This window comes from Lepus europaeus, chromosome 21 (assembly GCF_033115175.1).
Source record: "Lepus europaeus isolate LE1 chromosome 21, mLepTim1.pri, whole genome shotgun sequence".
NCBI lineage: Eukaryota > Metazoa > Chordata > Mammalia > Lagomorpha > Leporidae > Lepus > Lepus europaeus.
In genome coordinates, this window is record NC_084847.1 from 46,186,047 (window position 1) to 46,211,815 (window position 25,769).

The 25,769-nt window shown below is 41.8% G+C and overlaps 1 protein-coding gene across 2 annotated transcripts in view; it reads left to right on the top strand.

Moving 5' to 3' along the window:
* Positions 1–25,769, top strand: part of LOC133750638 (S-adenosyl-L-methionine-dependent tRNA 4-demethylwyosine synthase TYW1) — a 221,777-nt gene that overhangs the window by 192,984 nt on the left and 3,024 nt on the right. Inside the window, exon 16 of one of the 2 annotated variants that reach the window (XM_062180247.1) lies at positions 237–382. The exons of the other annotated variant lie outside the window; for it this stretch is intronic. Coding sequence (XP_062036231.1) covers positions 237–335 — 99 coding nt within the window. The 3' untranslated portion in view covers positions 336–382. Of the gene's footprint in view, positions 1–236; positions 383–25,769 lie in introns of those variants that run through there. 2 annotated transcript variants of the gene reach the window in all.

Below are 25,769 nucleotides of genomic sequence, written 5' to 3' on the forward strand. Positions count from 1 at the left end.
ACGCCATAGCACCAGCACCACTAAACTGTTTTTTAATATGACTATACCATTTTACTTTCTTACCAGCCATGTATGAAACATTCAATTTCTTTGTGTCCTCACCAGCATTTGCATTGTCTTTAATTTTAAAGTTAGTCATTCTAATAAGTTTGCAGTGATATCTCTTTGTGTCTTAATTTGTATTTTAAGAACATGGTTTGTCTCCATTTATTATTTATTTTTTATTTTTTTGACAGGCAGAGTGGACAATGAGAGAGAGAGAAAGGTCTTCCTTTGCCGTTGGTTCACCCTCCAATGGCCGCCGTGGCTGGCGCACCGCGCTGATCCGAAGCTAGGAGCCAGGTGCTTCTCCTGGTCTCCCATGGGGTGCAGGGCCCAAGCAACTTGGGCCATCCTCTACTGCACTCCCGGGCCACAGCAGAGAGCTGGCCTGGAAGGGGGGCAACCGGGATAGAATCTGGCACCCCGACTGGGACTAGAACCCGGTGTGCCGGTGCCACAGGGCGGAGGATTAGCCTGTTGAGCCACGGCACCGGCTTCCATTTATTTATATCTTTGATTTCTTTAATCAGCATTTTATAGTTTTTAGCAAACAAGTCTTCACATGTTTTGTTGGCTATAATGTATACCAAAATTGAGCAATTATAAATAGCATTCTATTTTTAATTTCATTTTTCATGTATTCATTGCTAGTGTACAGAAATATAGTTAGTTTTTGAACATTGCTCTTATGTCCTGTAACCGTACTGAACTCATTCAATAGTTCTAGTTTTGATAGGTCTCCTGGAATGTTCTGTATAGGCCACTATGTCATTGCAAACAGTTCTATTTCTTCCTTTCTGATTGGTTTGCCTTTCATTTCCTTTTCTCACTTACTTATACTGATTACCACTTCCAGGCATTGCATAAGAATGGCAGCCAGGGTTGTTTTTTCCTCATCTCCGTGTGAAAAGATTTATTTTTTTCATTGTTTAGGCCGATGTTAGTCACAGGTTTTTTGTGAATGTTCTTCTCAAAGTTGAGGAAGTTTCTGTCTATTCCTGCTGTTTTGAGAATTTTTATTTATGAATGACTGTTGAATTAAACTAAATGGTTTTTCTCAATTGATATGAGCAAGTGCTTTTTCTTCTTGTTAATAACTAATGTGATTTTTAAAAATTTGAATATTAAACCATCTTTGCATCCATGGAATAAACCATACTTGGTTACAATATATTTAATTCCTTGTTATATGCTGTTGATTTCTGTTTTCTAGTGTTTAATAAAAGATTTTTTCTCTATATTCGTGAAAAATACTGATCTATGGTTTTTTGTGACGCTGTCTTTGTGTGGTTTGGTATCAGGGCAATATCGGCCTCAGAGACTTAGGACAAGTTTTCTTCTCTCCGTCTGTGGAAGGGATTGTACAGAATTGGTGTGAGTTCTTTAACTAGCTAGTAGAATTCTCTATTGAATGGCCTGATATTTGGGATATATTTGGGAGGAGTTCAAATACAAATTCAGTTGGCATTGTGGCACAGCACGTTAAGTTGCTCCCTGCAACACCAGCCAGCACCCCATAGGAGCACGGGGTCATGTGCCGTCTGTTCCACTTACTATCCAGCTCCCTGCTAATGCTCCTGGGAAGGCAGCAGAAGATGGCCCACATACTTAGGTCTGTGCCACCCACATAGGAGACCCAGATGAAGCTCCTAGCCTATGCTGGCCCCGGCCATTACAGTTATTTGTGGATGAGCTCGCTCTCTTTGCTCACTCACTCTCTCTTTCTCTCTCTCTTCCTTTCTGTGTAACTCTGCCTTTCAAATAGATAAATCTTTAAAAAAAAGAAAAACGAAAGGCCACCTTTTAAAAAATAAAGTAAAAATGCAGATTCAACTTCGTTAATAGTTACAAGACTATTCAAGTTATTATTTTTTAGTATGGAAGAGTATAGGTGTAACTTTTAAGGAATTGGTTCTTTTCATCTAAATTTTCAAATTCCCGTGAGTAGATTGTTCAGGGTATTACATTGTTCTTTTGGTGTCTGAGCAATACCCCATTTCCTTTTTGAGTTGAGTGACTGTCTCTTGTTTTTTGTCGCTGTCAATCAGAGGTTTGCTGATCTTACTGATGTTTTCAGAGTCAGCTTTTCATTTCATTGATTTTTCTCTCTTTTTCTGATTTCATTATCATTGCTATCTGTTCTTCTTGTCATTATATCCTCCTTTCTGTTTGCTTTTTTCCTGATTGATTTAAAAACAAAAGAAAAAAGTGACAGATATGGGGAGAGAGAGAGAGAGAGAGAGATCTTCTATCCACTGGTTCACTCTCCAAATGGCCACAGCAGCCAGGGCTGGACAAGGCCAAAGTCAGGAGCCGTGAACTCCATTCAGATCTCCCACAAGGGTGGCAAGGACCCAAATGCTTAGGCCATCTTCTGCTACCTTCCCAGGAAGTTGGACCAGAAGCGGAGCAGCTAGCAGTCTGATATGGGTTGCAAGCAGCCGCTTATCCCGCTGCACCACAGCACTGGCCCCTCTTATTTCTTTTCTAATCAGTTTTCTTCATCTATTTTGCAACTGTGTCATTTGGTGCATATACATTTAGACTTTCTGTATCTTCTTGGTGATTTTGACCCTTTTTTCATTAGGCAATATACCTCCCTGCCTTACTAATTGTCTTTGCCTTGAAGTCTGTTTTATCTGATGGTAATGTTGCCAATTCTGCCTTTTTATTGATATTTGCATGGTATATATTTTTCTATTCTTTGACTTCCAGCACATCTGTTCCATTATATTTGAAGTATATTTCTCAGAGATGAGGTTTGTTAATCATGCTTTTTAGTCTGTTCCATCTTGATTTGCCTGTAATGTTGATTACAGACTTTATAGTGGTTGCTCTAGATACTACTGTATACGTAGAGTCTAACTGTTGTCAACATTTTACCAGTTTCAGTGAAACATGGAAACTTTGCCTCGTTTTTTTAAAAGATTCTTTTTTGTTTGACAAGAAAGAGCTCCCAGCTACTGGCTTTGTCCCTGCATGGCTCCAATGGCTAAGGCTGGGTCAAGGCCAAAGCATGTAAGGATCTGGAACTCAATCCAGGTCCCTCATGGTAGCAGGAACTCATCACTCGAGGCATCACTGCTGCCTCCCGTAGTCTGCATTATCAGGAAGCAGAAACTGGAGCCGGGTGTGGAACTTGGATACTCTGATGTGGGACACAGGTTTCTCAACCTCTAGGCCACATGTCCACCCCTGCTTTACCTCTGTTAAGTCTCTTTTTCTCCCCTCACTTACAGTGTCTTGAGTGTTTCCTGCACACACAGTGAAAACTACATGGATACTCTAGTAATTTTGTTTCAACCATCCAGAATAGTTTAGAAAACTCAAGAGAAGAGAACTTTCTTGTTTGTTGTGTTTAGTCATTTTTTACTCTATTATTCTTTCCTTCTTGGTATTCCAAGTTTCCTCTGGAGTCTTCCCCATCTCTTTGAAGAACTTCCTTTAGCAATTCTTAAACCTGCATGGTAGCAAACAGTCCTGCTGATTTTCCTTCATCTGGCAGCGTCTTGGTTTCCTCTTCATTCCTGGAGGATATTTTTGCTAGATGAAGAGTTCTGGGTTAACAGTTCTTTTCTTCCAAGACTTCTCTCTGACTTCTTGGTGTCCGAATGATAACTATCATTTAATTGTTTTACTCATATGGGCAAGGTGTTTCCCTCTCACAGCTTTCAGGTGTTTGTGTGTGTGTGTTGCTTTTTTCCTGTTCAGATCTTCCGTTTCAGAGGGTTGATTTCAGTGTATCTTGGCCGGGATTTCCTTGGCTTGGATGTCTTTGGATTTTTTTCCTTTGGCGATTTGCTCAGCTTCATGAATCTATAGGTTTATATCCGTGACTAATTTAGGAAATTTTCAGGCCGGCGCCGTGGCTTAACAGACTAATCCTCCGCCTTGCGGCGCCGGCACACCGGGTTCTAGTCCTGGTCGGGGCGCTGGATTCTATCCCGGTTGCCCCTCTTCCAGGCCAGCTCTCTGCTGTGGCCCGGGAAGGCAGTGGAGGATGGCCCAAGTGCTTAGAAGCACCTGGCTCCTGGCTTCGGATCAGCGAGATGCGCTGGCCGCAGCGGCCATTGGAGGGTGAACCAACAACAAAAAGGAAGACCTTTCTCTCTGTCTCTCTCTCTCTCACTATCCACTCTGCCTGTCAAAAAAAGAAAAAAAGGAAATTTTCAGCCATTGTCTTTTTGAATACTTTTTTAAGCTGCATCTTCTTTCTCTTTCCCTTTTTGAAGGACACAAATATTAGATCTTTTGTTACAGCCCTACAAGTGCCTGAAGCTGTGGTTGTTTCTGTTCTTCTAACTTCAACTCTATTGATTCTGTTTTCTGTCCCATTCTGCTGTTGAGCCCACCCACTGGATTTTATTGTTTTAGTTACTATGTTTTTCAGTTTTCAAGTTCGCATTTGATTAATCTTCCTTGTTTCATATACTTGTTTCAAGTATATTTTTAATTTCTCATTGAAGTATATTCATTATGGCTACTTTAAAACCTTTATCATATAATTCCAATATAGTATCATCTTGACATTGGTACATTTCGATTGCCTTTTTAAATTCGAGTTTGGATTTTACCGTTTTTTGGTATAAGTGATTTTGTGTGTGTGTGTGTGTGTGTCAGTTAAATCTTAGATATTTTGGCAGTGATGTTATGGGACTCTGGATCTTACTGAATTTTCTATTCCAGCAAGGCCTCCTTTGACATTGTGCCCGTTGGGTTGGGATGACAGAGTGTCACCTTATCAGTTCCAGGTAGAGGCAGAAATCTCCATTGCCCTGCTGTGGGGGTTGCCTTGTTACTTACAAGTGGGGGTGGGAATTCAGGCTCCCCCCCTTAGGCTCCTCTGCTACTGTTCCAACTGGTAAGGGAAAGCCACCTCATTACTGCCCCTACATAAATTCCAGAGGGAATTTGTGGAACGGAGGTGGGAGCCTCATTGCTATTGGGAAGTGGTCAGAGCCCTGGCTCCACTGAACTTCCCCGACGCCACTCTAGTGTGTACGGGGAGGCGCCTTGTGAGTGCCGGGTAGGGGTAGCAGTCCATCCTTCCTTTGTAGGCTCCGTGACACCTGACCCACAGGAAGAAGGGAGGAGGTGGAGGAGGACCGGATTCCCCACTTCACCTTCTCTGACACCTTTGCATCGAGAGTGGGACTGAAGCCAGTTTTCCTCATGGCCTAGGGTGATTATTGTTTCTAAAAGCTCTCTGCTCTTGCCAAGATTTCCTTTTTTTTTTTTTTTTTTTTTTTTTTTTTGGTCCTTTGCTGCTAAAGAGAGCAGTTTTTTACCTGGGGCAGCTATTTTTTCTTTTTTTCTTCTTTTCTTACTTTTTGGTCTACAGCCATTAGTGTTTCTGGATTGCAGCTTTCTCCAGTCAAGGATATATGCACCAAAAATAAAACCCAGAGACCTCACACTATACAGTTCCTGAGCCTGAAGTCCCTTGGCAGTCTGCCTTCTTACTCTATTAGAGTTTGTCTATGTTTATAACAGTCAGGGATGGGTGTTTGGCACTCTGACATGGGATGAGTGCATCCCAGGCGGCGTCTCAGCCACTGCCCCACATGGCTGCCCCAAATTTAAATAAGTAGGCTGTTATCTTACAGGTAAATGCCCTTTTAAGGGTACTCGTGTTTAAAAGCAGAGATATAACCAAAATACAAACAAGGGAAGGACAAACAGAGTAAAAAGCAGAACAAACCCTAAAGACTAGAGGAATCCACAGAACCCATCATTGAGTCTATAAATAACCAAGAATGGGTGGCATCTATGCAATACAACACCGATTGAAAGTTTGATGTTTCTCTACCATATTGTGGAAGCACAGGGCATCTCACCCAAACATTTTATGAGATTTATAATGCTCTTCTCAGGTCCTTTTCAAGTTTATTTTGTGCCCAATCCCTAGGCCCTTACAAGATGCTACATCTTACTTCCTTTTGATGTGCACTTTCCCAAAATATTTTCTTTTGCCAGAAATGCCCTCCTTTCCCTTACCCCATCCCAGTTTACTTGTTGTACATCTGCTCTTGAAAACTGTAAAACAAGCATCTCCCTGGGACCACCTCTGAGATCCACATGCACACATGTAATCATAATCTGGTCTCTAGGTAGCTACTTAGTACTTGATTCTTATCAGATTCTCAGTGTGTTCAGAAGTTCACAGCCTATTCACCCTCATTTACTTTTCTTTCTCATTATCTTACCTTTGAAAATCAGAAAAATCATTTCCTCTTCCTTGCTGGCTTTGACACCTAATTTACTTTCTTCCTTATCACTGATTGTATTCAATAAATATTCTTATAGTGGATTTCCTGTTTTGTATATCATCAGTGACTTGATAATTGTTAAAACCAGAGACCTTTTCTCATTAACCATTCTGTTTTCCTGCAGCAGCAAACCAATGCAACCCACACCCAATACCTGTTGAGATTCGCTACTGTTCACTGGCAGAAACAAGAACGATCATAAAATCGAATATTAAAAAATCCCCTCATTGTGGTATTTATTTCTTTACCCATTCCAAAATTGTAAATACTCTGATCCAGGATTGTGTGTGTGTGTGTGTGTATGAATTTTTAAAATAAAAAGATAAATTCTATTAGGATGTCAAGAATTGGTTGGATGTTTACATTTAAATGACCTTTAAAGATCTGCATTAAATTTATATGATTTTCACACCATGAAATGGCCTCTCGCAGACTCTAACTCTTAAGACACAGAAATACTCCATGGTCATTTGCAGTGCAATGATTTTTATCTTTGCCATATGCTATACCACATGCAAATAATCCCTTAATTATTATAATAGTGTCTGAAGCCAGGAGCCAGGAGCTTCCTCCAGGTCTTCCCACACGTGCAGGGGCGCAAGGACTTAGGCCATCTCTTACTGCTTTCCCAGGCCATAGCAGAGAGCTGGATCAGAAGTGGAGCAGCCAGGACTTGAACCGGCACCCATATGGGATGCTAGCACTGCAGATGGTAGCTTTACCCACCATGCCACTGTGCTGGCCCCATATATATTCTTTTTTAAAAAATGTGTGTATGTATTTGAAAGGCAGAGTGGTTGGAGAGGGAGAGGGGGAGAGGGAGATAGAAAGAGATCTATCTTCCATCCACTGGTTCACTCCCTAAATGGCCACAAAAGCCCAGGTTGATCCAGGCCCAAACCAGGATACCAGAGCACAATCTGGATCCCCTCCGTAGATGAGGGACCTAATATTTGGGCCATCTTCTGCTGCCTTCCCAGGCCATAGCAGAGAGCTGGATTGGATGTGCAGCAGCCAGGACTCCAGCTGGTGCTCAGGTATGGAATGCCAGCATTACAGGTGCAGCTAAGGTCACTGCACCACAGTGTCAGCCCCTATAGTAGAATGTTCTTGGCAGTTGTTATATTTTTTATTATCTCTTGAATGGTTTAGTCAATGTAGATGTGGTTTTAGACTCTAGATAAAGGAGTTTCTGCCACTGATCAGAGACCAGCTCATTAGTGGATAGGAGAGTAGAGGAAGTAGAAAGCTCGGTGAGTGCCTCTGACACTGAACAAAGCAAGACAAGTTAGGCTCACACAGAGATAAATACACTAGTGTATTCTGGTTCCAAGATTGAGCTACGAGGGGGAGGAGATGGCCACAGTGACAGCCTACATGCAGTAGGGGGTGGATGTAAGTGCTGTGCATGGGGCAGCTGGGACAAGGGGTACAGTCAGATTTCTGCTTCTGGATTTTCAGCCTAAGAGCTTCAGTTTGACTTTGCTTCCATCACTCTGGAAAGTGGTTACATCATAATGAATTCAGTAAACTTGGATCATCTCTGTTCAGAAGCATCGAAGTCCACTGCTCTGCTCTGACCCGGCTTCCTGCTAATGTGTCTGGGAAGCAGGTGGTGATGGCCCAGGTGCTTGGGTTTCTGGCCCTCATGTGGGAGACTCAGATGGAGTTCCTGGCTCCTGTTTCAGCCTGGCCCAGCCTGGGCTGTTCCTGCCATTTGGGCAGTAGACTAGTAAATGGAAAATCTTCCTGCCTCCCTCCCTCTCTCTCTATGTAGCGAGTAAGGCCACTGCCTGCAGTACCGGCATCCCAAGTGGGTGCCGGTTTGAGTCCTGGCTGCTCCACTTCCTATCCAGCTCTCTACTATAACCTGGGAAAGCAGTAGAAGATGGCCCAGGTCCATGGGCCGCTGCATCCATGTGGGAGACCCAAATGAAACTCCTGGCTCCTGGTTTCAGACTGGCACAGCTCCAACCATTGCGGCCAATTAGGGAGTGAACCTGTGGATGGAAGACCTCTCTCTCTCTCCTTCTCTCTTCTGCCTCTGCTTGTCTGTAACTCTGCCTTTCAAATAAGTAAATAAATCTCTTTTAAAAAATATTGCTTTAGCTGTTTGGATCTCTTGTGTTTCCATATGAATTTTAACATCGTTTTTTTTTTAGATCCGTGAAGAATGTTGTTGGTATTTTGATTGGTATCACATTGAATCTGTAAATTTCTTTTAGTAGTATGGACATTTTGATATTGATTCTTCCAGTCCATAAACATGGAAGATTTTTCCATTTTTTTGTATGTTCTTCTTTCTTTAGTGTTTTGTAATTTTCATCGTAGAGATCTTCGACATCCTTTGTTAAATTTATTCCAAGGTATTTAATTTTTTTGTAGTTTTTGTGAATGAGATTGATCTTAAATTCTGTGGCATTGTTTAAGGTTTTCATCATAAAAGGATGTTATATTTTATCAAATGCTTTCTTGGCATCTATTGAGATAACCATATGGTTTTTGTTCTTCAGTTTGTTAATGTGATATATCATATTCATTTGCGAATGTTGACCATCCCTGCATACCAGGGATAAATCCCACTTGGTCCAGGTGAATGATCTTTCTGATGTGTATTTGAATTTGATTAACCAATATTTTGTTGAAGATTTTTACATCTGTGTTCATCAGGGATATTGGTCTGTTATTCTCTTTCTCTTTTGTATCTTTTTCTGGCTTAGGAATTAAGGTGATTCAGGCTTCCTAGAAGGAGTCTGGGAGGATTCCCTCCCTTTCAATTGTTTTGAAAAGCTTGAAAACAATTGGAATTAGTTCTTTTTTAAATGTCTGGTAGAATTCAGCATGAACCCATTAGTCATGGGCTTTTCTTTGTTGGGAGGGCCTTTATTACTGATTCAATTTCCATCTTGGTTATTGGTTTGTTTAGGTTTTGTATGTTTTTATGACTCAATTTTGGTAGATTGTATGTGTCTAGGAATCTGTCCATTTCTACTAGGTTTCCCAATTTGTTGGCATACAGCTCTTTGTAATAATTCCTGATGGTTCTTTTTATTTCTGTGGTGTCTGTTGTTAATTTCCTTTTCCATCCCCAATTTTATTGTTTTGGGTCTTCTCCCTCTTTTTTTTTTTTTTTTTTTTTGGTTAGTTGGGCCAATGGTCTATCAATTTTTTTTATTTTATATAAAGCCAGCTCTTCATTTTATTGATCTTTTGTATTATTTGTTTTTCAGTTTTGTTTATTTTTTCTCTAATTTTAATTATTTCTTTTTTTTTTTTTTTTTTTTTTTTATTTTTGACAGGCAGAGTGGACAGTGAGAGAGAGAGAGAGACAGAGAGAAAGGTCTTCCTTTGCCGTTGGTTCACCCTCCAATGGCCGCCGCGGTAGGCGCGCTACGGCCGGCGCACCGCGCTGATCCGATGGCAGGAGCCAGGTGCTTCTCCTGGTCTCCCATGGGGTGCAGGGCCCAAGGACTTGGGCCATCCTCCACTGCACTCCCTGGCCACAGCAGAGAGCTGGCCTGGAAGAGGGGCAACCGGGACAGGATCGGTGCCCCGACCGGGACTAGAACCCGGTGTGCCGGCGCTGCAAGGCGGAGGATTAGCCTGTTAAGCCACGGCGCCGGCCTAATTTTAATTATTTCTTTTCTCCTACTAATTTTGCATTTAGTTTGTTGTTGTTTTTCTAGGTCCTTGAGATTTATTGATAACTCATTTATTTGGTATCTTTCCAATTTCTTCATGTAGGCGTCAATTGCTGTAAACTTCTCTCAACACGGCTTTTGCTGTATCCCATAAGATTTGAAATGATGTATTGTCATCTTCATTCTTTTCCAGAAATTTTTTGGTTTCTCTTTTGATTTCTTCTGTGACCTGCTGTTCACTCAGGAGCATGTTGTTTAGTCTCCATGTGTTTGCGTATGTTCTAGAGATCTTGAGTTGTTGATTTCCAGTTCATTCCATTGTGGTCAGAGAAGATGAATGGTATAATTTCGATTTTTTTCAATTTGTTGAGACTTGCTTTATGGCCTAGTATATGGTATATCCTAGACAGAGTTCCAAGCACTGATGAGAAGAATGTGTATTCTATAACTGTAGGGTGAAAAGTTCAGTCGATATCAGTTAGGTAATTTTGGTCTGTAGTGTTGATTAGCTCTGTTGTTTCTTCGATGATTTTCTGTCTGGTTGATCTGTCCATCGATGAAAGTTGTGTGTTGAAGTCCCCCGTTACTATTGTATTGGAGTCTATGTCTCCCTTTAGATACATTAACATTTCTTTTAAATAGCCAGGTGCCCTGTAATTGGGCATGTATACATTTATTATAGTCACATCTTCCTGTTGAATTGATCCCTTAATCATTACATTGTGCCCTTTGTCTCTTTTAACAGTTTTGTGTTAAAGTCTATTTTGTCTGATATTAGGATGGTAACACCTGCCCTTTTTTGCTTTCCATTAGCATGAAGTATCTTTTTCTATCCTTTCATTTTTAGTTTGTGTATCTTTGTGCTGAGATGTGTTTCTTGTAGGCAGCAATTTTTTAGTCCATTCAGTCAGTCTGTATCTTTAACTGGGGAGTTGAGGCTATTTATATTCAAGGTGACTATTGATAAGTAACAACTTGGCCATGCCACTTTTGCATAAATATGCCTATTGTTTTATTTGGATTTCTTTTGTACTTTTACTGGGAAATTTTCTGCCTTCGCATTCTTTCATAATGGTGGCTATCTTTCTGTCAGTATCCCATCTTTAAGCATCTTTTTTAAGGCTGGACAAGTTGTGACAAATTCTTTCAATTTCTGTTATGGAAGGTCTTTTTTTTTTTAATAGAAAACTTTTATAATAAATAGAAATTCAGAAGGTACAGTTTTGGATTATAGCAGATCTTCCCCCCATAACCACCCTCCCACCCGCAAACCGTCCCATCTCCTACTCCTTCTCCCATCCCATTTTTCATTAAGATTCATTTTTAATTATCTTTATATGCAGAAGACCAACTCTGTACTAAGTAAAGATTTCAACAGTTTGCACCCACACAGGCACACAAAGTATAAAGTACTGTTTAAAACTAGTTTTACCACTAATTCTCATAGTACAACACATTAAAGACAGAGGCCCTGCATGGGAAGCAAATGCACAGTGACTCCTGTTGCTGATTTAACAATTGACACTCTTATTTCTAATATTTCATTTTGATTTCTCTTTAAAATTTCATGGAAAAAACTCATTGATGTCGTGTATGAGTTTTTTTTTTTTTTTAATTTTTGGATTTTCTTATGATGCTTCTGAGTAATCCTATGATCAATTTTTTGAATTCCATTTTCAGCATTTCATCAATCTCTTAATCTTACATTCTAATATTAAAATGTTGTTGTGTTCCTTTCGTGGGTCATGATGTCTCCCTTATTCTTGTTTCTTGAATTTTTGCATTTATTTTTAGGCATTTGTGGAGTTAATTGGTTTTTTTCCCATCTGATGGCTTTTACCTTTGAGCTAGGCCTATATGGCTAGTGGAATGTCTGCACTTGCAGTGAATACCAAGAGGTGTGTGGTGGGTGTGGCCAGGGAGCTCTGGTCAGTGAGTTTCCAGGGTAACACCCAAGTTGGGTGTATTCAGTCTCTTGCTAACAGAAGGCAGATGTTCCCCGAGCCAGCTATGCCTGGGCTTCTTGATGCTGGGAGGCTGGGAGGCTGGGAGCATCTCACAGTCCTACATGGGTGCCCAGCCACCTCCTAACAGGGCTCAAAGTCAGTGGGTACTGCAGATTTTCCCTCTGCTAGAATCTCTAGGTCACACACATACACAAGAGCCACTGGCCGAATGTTGCTCTCTCCCTGCCACTGCCGCCGGTGCTGCCAAGAAGATGGTGTCCTGTCTCAGTTGCTGTGTAGCTCCTGCCCAAACCCAGAATGTCTCCCACCCTTTCTCAGCTGGGCAGCGGGCACTGTTGTGGGGAAGTTGGGGTGAGATAAACATGCCCCCTCTGCTTCAACTGAATGTGCAAGCAACCGCTTGCCCCCAGGGCTCAAGTCCAGACTCGCCTCACACTCCCCCTCCGGCTATATCACCCTGGGATGTTGAAGTCCTGTCTCACATCCCTCCAAGCTGCCACCCGCTCCGGCTCTCACCTGCTGCAGTCCTGTGTTGTGTCTGTGTTCATGCTGCTTGTCTGCACCTCCACGTTGGTCCATGGCATTCCTCTTTCTCTGGTGTGATTTCCAGTGCGGTTTTCTCTCCAATTCTCCCCTGAGAGTGTACTTCCTACACTTTTTTATTTTTGTTTTACTGTTTATCTCTAGCCTTGTGCAATGTGTCATTCCCTAATCCGCCATCTTGGAGTCTCCCAGTGTTGAGAGTCTTTTGGTCCTTGAATATCCTTCCATGTATTTAGCCTTTTCCTGATACTTATCTAGCTTTGGTATCATAATAATACTGGCATCATAGAATGATTCAGGAATTGTTCTTTTTGCTTCTTCAATGTCTTGGACAAGTTTGAGGAAGATTTTTTGTTCCTCTTTAACCAGACCATCAGTTCCAAAGCTTGTGTTTTTTGAGTTTTTCTTGGAGGGGGTGCTTTTTAAATCATCATTTGCTAGTTAGAGGTCTTTTCAGATTTTTATTTCTTTGTAATTTAGTCTTGAGAGATTGTGTTTCTCAGAATTTGTTTCCGGTACATTATCCAGTTTCTTGGTGTTCTACTTTCCATAGTAGAATCTTATGATCCTTTTTATTTTTATAGAATTAGTAGTAAAATCACTTCTGACTTTACTAATTTGAATCTTCTTTTTCTATTAGATCACCCAGTTAAGTACTCGCTAATTTTGTCAGTCTTTTGCAAGAGTCTCTTTTTGGTTTTGTTGATTATTTTTTCTATTCTCTAATTTTTTAAAAAATTTCTTCTCTAGTTTATTATTTCCTTCCTTTTGCTAGCTCTGGATTTAGTTTTTTCTTATTTTTCTAGTTCCTGAAATTTTAAACTTAGTTTTTTACTTGAAGCCTTCTTTTTCTGATGTAAACATTAATAGCTATCAATTTCTCCCTTAGCACTGATTTTGCTGTGTCTTGTAGACTTTGGTAAGCAGTGTTTTCATTAGTCTCTAATGATTTCTGATTTCTCTAGTGATTTTTTTTTTCTTTCATCCATTCATTATTTAGGAGTGTGTTGTTTAATTTCCACAAATTTCTTAATTCTCCAGTTTCTTTCATATATTGATTTTTAACTTCATCCCATTTGGTCATTCTATTTAAACTTAATTTGTGATGTAACGTATAGTCTGTCCTTGAAAATGTCCCGTGTGCACTTGAGATGAATGTGCATTTTGTTGTTAAATAGAGTGTTTTCTATGTCTGTTAAACCTAGTTGGTTTATCATATTATTCAAGTGTTTAATATATTCTGTCCTTTGTCTCTTGTAACCATTTGACTTAATAGTCCATTTTGTGTTATATTAGTACAGCCACTTCTGCTGTCTTTGGCTTCCAATTTGTAGAGATTTTTTTTCCCCAGACCTTCCCTGTCAATCTGTTTGTCTCTTTGCATTTGAAATTAACCTTCTACAGATAGCAAATAATTCCATCATGTCTTTTTTTTTTTTTTTAACCTATTCTGCCAATCTCTATCTTGATTGGAGAGTAATCGCTGACAAAGGGGGCACACTTCTGTCATTTTGTTATTTGGGTTTTTTGTTTGTTTCTACTTTTTGGTTTTTTGTTTTGGTTTGGTTTTGTTTTTGAAATTTAAAAGCAAGATTTATTAGAGTCAAAGACCTCCAGTCAGACTGGCATGGAGGAGAGCTCTAAGAGGCAAAACCTGAAGGGGCTGATGGTACTAGGGTTTTTAAGCACAATTTTGGGGAAGAAAAAAAAAACTTATCAGCTTGATATTCAGTTACAAGGCAGGGACAAAAACCCATCAAAAGACCTGATTTGCAACCTTATTTGCCCTGTGTGGCTTGCTCATAAACAAGTTAAGTATCCCACCCTTCTAGATGGCTTTTTGTTTGTTTTGAGCTGTTTGATTTCTATAAGCTTTGTAGTCGTTTTTGTTCCTTATTTTTTTCCATTACTGCTTAACTGATTATTTGTGTGAAATAATTTAATTACCTTCTCTGTTCCTTTTGTGTGTACTGTGTGGCTGTTTTCTTTGTGGTTACCATAGGCATTACATTTAATGTTCTATAATTGAAATAGTCTAACATGAATCTATGCCAGCTTAACTATAATAACTTAAAAACTCTACAACTTTGTACTCTTTTAAAATATCACAAAATTGCATCTATACATCTTGTGCCCCTAATACTTGAAATTATAATTGTTTTTGATGAATTTGTATCATATTGAAAATAAAATGTGCGATTACAAGCTAAGATTACAATAATGCTAGCTCTCCCGATTGCTCATGTATTTACCTTTTCTGTGATCTTTATTTCTTCAGGCAGGTTCGGGTTGCTGTCTCGTTCTCTTTCATTTCAACCTGCGAGATTTCCCTCATCACTTCGTGCAGAGCAGATCTAGCAGACTCGCAGGCCTTGGTTTATCTGGAAATATCTTAATTTCTTCCTCATATTTAAAGGATGCTTTTTTGCCAGATAATAGATTTTGGGTTGAGAGATGTTGTGTGTGTTTTTTTTTTTTTGTCTGTTTTTGTTTTGTTGGTTTTTTTTTTAACATCCCTCTGCCCTCCAAAGTTACTGATGAGAAATCCAATATGCTGATGACCTTATTGTAGATTCCTAGTATGTTATGAATTCCATTTCTCCTGCTTCTTTCGGCCTTCTGTGTTTGTCTTTGGCTTTTGACAGTTTGATTAATTGTGTCTTGGAATATTTTTTTTCCTAATTCATCCTAGTTGGAGTTTGTTGAGCTTCTTGAAAATTTACAGATGGTCCTCAACTTGTGATGATGCAGCCTCCCGTTCTTTTGACTTTGTGATGATATAAAACCATCCACAGACATCCATTCTGGTGTTCACTATAGTATTTAATAAATTACATGAGGTATTTAATATGTTATTACAAAACAGACTCTGTGTTAGATGATTTTAACCAACAGTAAGCTAATGTAAGAGGTAGGTAGGGTGGCCACAGTGTCCACCCACTGGCCAATCAGGTTAATTACCCATTCCCTTTTAGAAGTGGATTAAAAGCCTGGGACATGGTGTGCCCACCCTCTCCTTTCCTTGGCCTTTTGCCAGCATGGGGCCTGCTGCGGCCCTGCGCCTCCAGGCTGCATGGCCTTCGGGCCACCTGTCCCATGCTTCCTGGCCTAGATGCTCCTCCACATGGCTGGTTCCTGGTACTCAGAATGAATCTAGATTTACCTCTCTCCTATAGATAGGGTCCTCACTCTCCTGTGCATCTTTCTCACTGAATAAAAGCTTAAAAATGTTTAAAAAAAATAAAAAAAGAGATAGGTAGGGTTGTTATGATGTTTGGCAGGTTAGGAGTTTTAAATAAATTTTATGAAATTTTCAATTTATGAGGGATTTATCAGACTGTATCGGCATCCTAAGTAAAGGAGCATCTGTATTCATGACCTTCTCAGATTGAGGATTTTTCAGCCTTTATTTCCTCAGATATTCTCTCTGTCCCTTTCTCTTTAAGTTCACTTATTTTTTCTTCTGTTTGCTCAAATCTGCCTTTGAATTCCCAGAATTTATTATTTCAGTTATTGTTCTTTTTAGCTTTTTTTTTTTACTGTTTTCTCTGTAATATTTCCATTTTGTTTGTACATCCTTTTCTTCACTTTTTTCATGTCTTAAAGCATATTTATGACCATTGCTTCTACTTCTTCGTTTCATACCTGTTACCAGGTGTTTCTCAGGGTCTCTTTCTGTTGGTTTATGTTTTTTCCTTTGAATAAGCTGTGCTTTCTTTGTGTGCCTTATGATGTTTTTAAGATTGTATTTCTTTTCATTTTATCTGAAAGCCAGAGGGCCAGAGAGAGAGAGAAAGACAGAGAAAAATCTTCCATCTGATGGTTCACTCCACAAATGCTCAAAACAGCCAGGGCTAGGCCAGCTGAAGCCAGGAGCACAGAACTCTATCTGGATCTTACATGCGGAAGGCAGGGACCCAAGTACTGGGGTCATTACCTACTGCCTCTTGGGGTACATGTTAGCAAGAAACTGGAATGAGAAACAGCTAGAACTTGGTACCAGGTAATCCCATATGGGATGCCAGCATCCCCAGTGGCATCTTTACAACTGTACCAAATGCCCACCCCGTTGCAATTTTCTTTTTAACTGGACCCTTATATCTAATATTATGGTAACTCTGGAAATCAGATTCTCCTTGTTCAGGGTTCAGGGTTTACTGAGGTGTTTTTTGTCCTTTTTTTTTTTTTTTTTTTTTTTTGTTAAGCCTGTCTCTTTGCTGAGAATCAGCCCAAGGTGTAAAACTTAAGGTCTTTTCAGGTTTTCTTAAGCTTAAACATTTCCTTTTCCCTGGGCATACACAGTGACAATCTGATTTCCCCCTGTATATGTGGTGGTGGTGGTGGTGGTTTTTAATTATTATTTACTTTCATTGTATTTGAAAGAGAGAAACAAAGAGATCTTCCATCTGCTGGCTCACTCCTCACAATAGCCCACAATAGCCAGTAACAACATCGGGATCTCCCTTGTGGGTGTAATAGACTCAAGTAATTAAGCCATCGGGGTGCACGTTAAACAGGAAGCTGCATCAGAAATAGAGTAGCGCTGATATGGGATGTGGGCATCCCGAGAGGCAGCTGAAGCCACTGCACCAAGTCCCTGCCCCAGAGTGGTTCATTTTAAATGTTTTAGTCCTTAATGTCTGTCTCTCAGAAGAGGGAAAAGAGAAAAGTGAAGAACAGGAAAAAGCTGCTGGTCTTTAAAGTCACTTCAGCTAGAGGGGCATTGGCTTGGAACAATGAGGGGGATCGAGTGGCAGTGGCTGCCCACCCTTGTGTCTGTACCTCATGGGTAGCAGTCAGCGTTCAGAACACAGATCCCCCACACTAGGAAGAAATGTCTCCTGTTCCTCATGCTGGCTCCCCCCAGTTGCAAGGAAGCTGCTCCAGGAAGATATGCACAAGACGTGCATAAGACACAGCCAAAATTAACTGCATTTTATTGTCAAGCCTTCCCCAAAGAGCTGTAAATCTTCCGTAGACTGCAGAGTTCTAAAATAGTTGGAGTACACAAATCCTGCCAGGGTAATTTTTGTTTGGGGGGAGCAGGTATTCCTGGTGCTTTCTACTGTACCATCTTCCCAGAATGCTGTACGCTTCTATTGTTAAATCTACACTTAGTTGAATTCTGAAGTTGCTCAGCACTGCTCTATCCTTTTAAGCACAGTTGAGGAGCTCAGAGGCCCAGCATGGTAACACAGTGGGTTAAGCCCCAGCTTGAGACTCCCTCAGCCCATGTTGGAGTGCCAGTTTGAGTCCTGGTTACTGCAGTTCTAATCCAGCTTCCTGCAGTGCACCTGGGAAGCAGCAGAAGATGGCCCAAGTACTTGAGTCCTTGCCACCCATGAAGGAGACCCAGATGGAGTTCCTGGCTCTTGGCACCTGGCTTCAGCATGACCCAGCCCCAGCCATCCCTAGCCATTGTGGCCATTTGTGGAGTGAGCCAGCAGATGGAGTATCCCTCTGTCACTCTGCCTTTCAAATAAATAAATCTTTACGAAAACACATACAATGCAAGGACATTCCTATACTCTTTCATGCAGTTAATACTGAGATATATGCATGTAAATACTACTTTTTTTAAAAGATTTATTTATTTATTTGGAAGTCAGAGTTACAGAGAGAGGTCTTCCATCCGCTGGTTCACTCCACAATTGGCCACAATAGCCAGAGCTGCGCCTATCTGAAGCCAGGAGCTAAGAGTTTCTTCCAGGTCTCCCACATGGTGCAGGGGCCCAAGGACTTGGGCCATCTTCCACTGCTTTCCCAGGCCACAGCAGAGAGCTGGGTCAGAAGTGGAGCAGCTGGGACTCAAACCATATGGGATGCCAGCTCTGCAAGCGGCAGCTTTACCCGCTACAGCACAGCGCTGGGCCCAAGCCAATACTTCTTTCTTGATTCACCTTTGTTTTCCTTCCTACAGAACTGAGTGGAAAACAGTCTTTCCCTCTCCCACCAAAACATCTTTATTTTACTCTCACTCTTGAATACATGATTCTCAAAGTAGAAAACTCCAAACTGAGATGTTTTTCCTCCTAGGACTTTGAAGATACTCTGTTTTCTTCTGCCATAATCTTATATTTTAGCATCTTTCATTCCCAGTAACATGTAATTTCACTGCTTGATTTTGGAGTCTACTAATAAACCTAACAGCCAATAACACTTACAAAGTCTTTTGAATCATAAAATACTATTTCCTCATATTCCACAGGAGGAAGCAGAGGCTAAAAGATTACAAGTCTTGTTCAAGAGCAAATATTGCATGGATAGACTTCACCCCCAAATGTTTCAAAAACAGAAAAGCTATTCTGAACTGCATTGTGTGAAGGGCCCTCAAACATGTGACATGAAAAGACTATGCATGGATTACAAAAACATTTTGCACCAAAATAAACATCTTAAATTCCCTTTTCCATTAACATTTATTTATTTAGTTAGTTAGTTAAGAGTCAGAGTTACAGAGAAAAGGAGAGACAGAGAGAGATCTTCCATCCACTGTTCACTCCCCAGATGGCCGCAATGGCTGGAGCTGGACCAATCCTCAGCCAGGAGCCAGGAGCTTCTTCCAGGTCTCTCACATGAGTGTAGGGGCCCAAGCACTTGGACCATCTTCTACTGCTTTCCTGGGCCATAACCAGGGAGTTGGATTGGAAGAGGGGGCAGCCAGGACACAAACTAGCGCCCATATGCAATGCTGGCGCCTCAGGCAGAGGCTTAACCTGCTACACCATAGCACCAGCCACTCCATTAACTTGTTAAAGTACCCACATGCTCCCTTTCAGATGCTACAGAGCAGACAGACAAGATAGTCAAAGTGGGACATCTGTTGGAAATGGGGCACACACCCCATCCCAGCTCACCCAGCAGAAATCTCCTAGATCTCCAAGGTCATCCACTTTGTGAGTTTTCAAGTTTGAAACCCTGTAGGTAGTGGGACACTGATGACAGAGTTCTCTTCCTTAGATTTACACATTTGTAATCTGTTAAGGGAAATGAAAGAAGAGCTGTCATTTCCCCAAGCCCTCCCATCTTGAATTGAGAAGTGGACTGTGTGTCTCTGTTCTCTTAACAAACCAATTGACTGCACGTTTTCCCTTCAGTGGTACAGGTGGAGCTCGCCTGAGCTCCTTGTTGCTCCCAGCAGTTACTTTATAAAAATGACAGAGAAAATTGGCATTTTGGTGGCAGCACTTAGAGGATTTAGCTCTACTCCAGCAAAATTGGAGATTAAGATTGAAACTCCAGAAAATGAGTTTCCAGATAAAAACTTCTTCTAATTGCTCTGGGGTATACCTAGAATTTAATTTTGTAGTTTGTCTCTCAAAATGGCCCCAGACAACTGTTGCCACATGCATCTTGCTGATCACCTTGTACTCAGCAAAGGGGAGCCACACTGCTCAGCATTTGACCATCACAGCCAATAGATGTACTTTGAAGTTGCTTTTCTGTGCTCTCTGCCTCCTCTTACACAAAGAATACACAGCACAGTTGTCACTACTGCTTGCAAAAACAAAATTCATAAGGTGAGAATTCGGCATGGTGGTTAAGGCACTGCTTGGGGTATCTGTATCCTGTATGGGAATCGTAGGGTTCAAGTCCCAGCTGCACTACCAACTCCAGCTTCCCTGCTAATGCACACCATAGGAGTCAACAGGTGATTTTCAAGTAGTTAGTTAGGTCCTTGAGTGCCTGGCTTTGGCCTGGCCCACCCACTGGCTGTTTTGGGCAGTTGGGGGAGTGAACCAGCAGATAGAAGGTTGTCTCTCTTTTCAGTCTCTGTGCCTTTCAAATAAATAAAATTACTTAATGAATTTGATTAATTCATTTTTAATTAATTATATTAATGGGAAAAGTTACTGTAGCACTTTTTGTACTCCAGAACCACGGCTGTCTCAAACTGTCCCTGGTCTTTCTTTGCTGCTCCCCCTACTGTTTGGTCCATAAATATGACTATCGCTTGGAAGACCTATGTGGAAAATAATAGAGACTAAATAACAGCCAGTATGCTTTTTCTTGTCAGTGTTCTGTTTTTGTATTATTCCATTTTGTCTGTTATACCTGGACTTTGTGATCTGGACATGCAGTAAAGGATGAATTTGATCCCAAGAATAGGGCTGACCTTTGCCCTCAGCTTCTGGGAGTGATCTCTAGGCAAGAGTGTCTTTGTTTATCCATAGCCTGAGCCACACCAGATAATCAGTGCCACTCACAGGATCTTAGGGCGGGAGCTTTGGGCCATGCAATATTGGCTCAGCCTGTGGAGGTGCTGGAAACCAAGGGCAGACACCCGGCAGTCAGACATGCCTGGTGACTGAGCCCCAGTACACACTGGGGATACCAGGTCTTGGGTGAGCTTCCCTGGCCGGCAGCACCCATGTGTCCTGTCACACAGCACTGCTGGGAGATGTTGGCTGCGCCTGTGACTGCACAGGGATCATATCTGGAAGCCCAGGCATGTAGCTCTCTCCTACACTTGGTCTCGTGTGCCTCTGCCGTTGGCTGATTTTACTCTGTATCCGGATACTGTAACGAGTCATGCTGTGAGTAAAACAGCTTTCAGTGAGCCCTGTGGATCCTTCTAAGGAATTCTCCCATCTGAAGATATTCTCAGGGATCCCTGAACTCCAGTCAGAGGCGAAAGTGAGTTTGGTGTTAGAGACCCCCATATTTTGCAAATAGATCTTGATTTACTTTTTTCAGCTATTATAAGAATTTGCTCATTTTTAAGTCTTCAGTGTGCAGAAATACGAGGGCTTTGAATGACTGTAACTTTCAGAGTAGCTATCATTTAGAAGCTCGGTCAACCTTCAGAGCAGGTTGAGACAGATTGGGGGCAGGCCAAATGACATGAAGTTTTGTTTGTGGCATTTTGGGTTGAAAGTAGCTGTGGCTCTTAAATCAGATTTGTCCATGTAGAAGCTACAAGTGAAACCAATGGAAAGTCAGTTCTTAATGTCCAAAACACAGAGGCAACCTGCTTGCCTGTAGTATTAAGAACCAGTTCAGGTAGAATATCTCTGACTACGGCAGATTTTTTGTTGTTGTTGTTGTTGTTATTTTACCAGAAGGGATGGAAGGAGTGTAAATAAAAGAAAGAGCTGACTTTAGAGGTCTGCATATGAAGCTTTTGGGTCACTCATATTTGCCCTGGAGCACTGTCAGTGGCTCTCCTCTGCTCTCTGTGAGTAGGGAAACCATTACTAGACAGCAGGTAGCTCCTCAGTGTGGGCATTGTCAGACTTTATCCCAAGAATAGCTGAAGCATCCTAAGATGTTCTTCTGTAACTTTGACATAATTTAAACAGAAGGAGTTTACAGAAATATTGTGCATAAATAAATCCAGGGTAAAAAAACAGGCAAAATCTCTTTGCTGTCTCCACAGAACTACTTGAGAGACATGGTTAATATCAGCTCAGAATTCCTAGTTTGAAAGCTCACAGCAGGGGTAATGACCATGAGCTCTTTAACACCCTCTGATCTGAAACTTTGCCCTCCCACTCCCCAAGGACATGACCTTCAGCACATTTGTGACTTTGCTTCTCCAGACTTTTGCTTTCATTTTAAAGATACGTGCTCGTTAGGTAGATCACACATGTCAGAGAGCTGACCGCAGAGCCCAGCAGGATACCCCACGATCATTTGTCAGGGCCCTGTGCCTGCCAGTCTTCTCTTCACCTTTGTCTCACAGTGTGTGGGGCTTAGCTTGTGAGTAATATACCTTTTTCCTTTCTTGGGTGGATATGGTCACTTTTATTTTAGACTTCAGTTTTGTCTTAAATTCTACGTGTGAAGTTTAAAGTGTCAAAGTTTATCACAAAGAAAACCAGCAGTTCCTGTACCCTCTTCAGATACAAACACACCTCCTTTCCCCCTTCTCAAGTAACAACTATTGTCAAGTTTTCTGGATTGTTCTTTTGTGCTTATTTTCCTGCCTCCCCCACTTTTCTTTTATTGCTTTACTGTAGACCTACGTGGAAGGTGAGAATCAAGCTCTCTCCTATCTTCCCCCATCATGCCCTTCCCCATTCCCGCACCCTCCCAGCAAATGCATATTAACTTCTTAGATTGTTTTCTTTTGTAATATTACGACCATGGGAACACCGTCCACTACTGAGCCTTGTGATCTTCCCAGCAGAACATTTTGGTTTCCCTGGAGTTGATAAATGTTTTATTGTTTGGTTTTTTGTTTTGTTTTGTTTTGTTTTTGTCTATATTGCTGTGTTCTTCAGCTAACTCAGCTCTCAGCCACTCTGTTATCATCTGTCTCTCCTCTCAGACTTTCGTATATGTTGGGTTTTCCGTCTGGTTCATCTTCTTGAAGAAAACCCTGCAGAGGCACCTTCTAACACACCCGCCTTGACTCTTCACTGTGCCCAGTGCACAGCTGCTATCCTGCCTGCTCCGGCCACCCATCTATCTTTTCATAATGCCCTTGCCACTCTGGGGTTTCAAGAGGAAGTCAAAGTGAATGCACATGTTTAATTCACCACCTTTGGTAGAATCTTTTAAAAACATTGACAATAATAAAGAACCTATGTTGTCCTTTTTCTGTTCCATGAAATTTTCTCTGTGTACAAGATGAGAAAATAATGAGAACAAGGCGCTTGGGGAGCAGTGGCTATTTCTGGATGATGGGAGCCCGTCCTGGCAGATCTGCCTGGCGAAGCCATAGATCCACAGCAGCCTGGCTTTATTTAGTCAGGGCTCCACCTGACTGTGGTGTGTTTTTGAGATCATCTATGACCTTTTGAGTTTATTTGTAATTCTGCATAGATTTACCTCTTCTTTTACTTTGGATCTAAGGAATTCTTGAAGCAGGCTGACCTCATGTCTCAGGATACCTAACCTCAGATTTTATGATTTGGGGTTTCGTTCCTCTGTTTATGCAGCTGTCTCTCAGCACTATTCATGTGTCAATCATGTAGAATTTTGCCCTTTTAGCCTCTGCCTTTTGCATGAAACAATTTGGCTTTTCTGAGCTGTCTGTTAACTCATGTGGTTCAGAGTGGTTGTTCTCAGATTGACTTACAGGAGGCCTATATAGAGGCAGTTTTGTCCCTGGGGGTCTGATGATTCCGTGTTAATTTCAGAGTAATCTGCTGTTATGGACTAAATGTTTGTATTTCTCCAAAATCCCTCTGTTGCTGTTCTAACCCCTAATGTGGCTTTATTTGGAGATGAGATTTCTAAGGAAGTGGCTAAGGTTAAATGAGGGTTTGGGGTCAGCCTTATGGGGCAGCGGGTTAAAGCCCCTGCCAGCAGCGTCAGCATCCCATATGGGCACTGGGTGGGGTCCTGGCTGCTGCACTTCTGACCCAGCTCCCTGCTGATGTGCCTGGGAGGGCAGTGGAGGATGGCTCAGGTCCTTAGGCCCCTGCACGCACATGGGAGACCCAGAGGAGGCTCCTGGCTTGGGCCTGGCCCAGCCCGTCATTGGCAGCATTTGAGGAGTGAACCAGTGTATGGAAGATCTCTCTCTCTCTCTCTCTCTCTTTCTCTCTCACTGTCTCTACCTCTCTGTAACGCTGCCTTTCAAATAACTAAAATAAATCCTTTTTTAAAAAGAAAGGTTAAATGAAGGTTTGAAGGGTGAGTCTTTTTTTTTTTTTAAAGATTTGTCTATTTGAAAGTCAGAGTTACACAGAGAGAGGAGAAGCAGAGAGAGAGAGAGAGGTCTTCCACCCAATGGCTTACCCCCAATTGGCCACAACAGCCGGAGCCACACCAATCAGGAGCCAGGAGCTTGCTTTGGGTCTCCCATGTGGGCTCAGGGGCCCAAGGACCTGGGCCATTTTCCACTGCTTGCCCAGGCCACAGCAGAGAGCTGGATCAAAAGTGGAGTAGCCTGTCTCGAACCGATGCCTATATGGGATGCCGGTGTCCCAGGCCAGGGCATCAACCCACAGTGCCACAGCACAGGCCCCTGAAGGGTGAGTCTTAATCCCCACGGGATTAGCATCCTTATAAGAAGTGACAGGACACCAGGAAACTAATTTAAGATGCCTGCATTCCATATCGGAGTGCCTGGGTTTGATACCTGGCTCCTGCTACCTGTGTACCTAATCCTGCCTATGTGCACCTCGGGAGGCAGCAGTGATGATGATAGCACAAGCAGCTCTCTTCGTACCACCCACGTGGGAGACCAGGTTGGATTCCTGTCTTTAGCCCAGCCCAGTGCCAGCCATTACAGTGACTGGGGGAGTAAACCAGTAGAGAGTGTGCTCACTCGCTCACTCGCTCTCTCTCTCTGTCTCAGTCTCTCAAATAAATACATGGAAGTGTTTTACAGAGAGGGAAACACCAGAGAACTCACTTGTTCTCTTTCCATGTGCATGGACTGAGAGAAGGCCATGTTAGGTATAGGAAAGCCACAGCATCTACTTGCCAAGAAGAGAGTCCTCACTAGAAACAATTGGCAAGAACCTTATCATGGACTTCCAGCCTCCAGAAGTGTGAGAAAGTAGATGTGGTTGAACCACTGGTCTGTGGCATTTTGTTACAGTGGCCAGATCACAGAGCACTGTAGCTACTGGGTCTGCCAGTTTGATTGATTGATATTAGGAATCGGACTTGTTGTCATCTGTCAGATTGGGTCCCTTGTAATTGTTGTATCTGTGAAACTAAGTTCTTTTAACCCAGGTAGGGCTTTACAGCCAGAAGAGACCAGGTGTTCTAGTGCACACACTTGAAACTGCATTAGAAGTTAGAAAAACAATTTAGTGGGTTGTAACCAGCAGTTGTTTTTCAAGGAAATGTGTTGCATATCATTTGTCGTTTCCTGTGTGTGTGTGTGTACATACAGATTAGCATATAAAAGACATTTCTCACTGTAGGTTCTGGGGAAAAAAATAGACCTGTTGCTCCAATCCCGACTTCTCTTTAGTCTGTCTTAGACCATCCATGGCCAGTGAATATTGTTAGAGTTCGAGGGACAAGGAAGGGCAGCATTATGGTGCCATGGAGTCAGACCTCACACCCAGAGATCTAAACCCCCATAGAGGAGGAAATGGTGAGGGGAAGAATATGGCTTTCTATGTCTTGTCTCTCAGCCAGCGAGGCAGTGAGCCCTGTGTGGACTGTGTGCTCCCAAAGTGCCTTATGTGTAACCTTACTCTCTGCGTGTGCTGTGTTGTTCTGTAATTACTTTTAATTTTTTTGTGACTGGACCAAGTCCATCATTAGCACTACATAAATGTTGACAGCAGGGAACAATAACTAGGCTTCCTTGTTGGCCTCATGTTACTTACACACATGTTAATGACATGTCTATTTCTATACTACCTAGTAAGTCACTCCCTATCCAGTCAGGT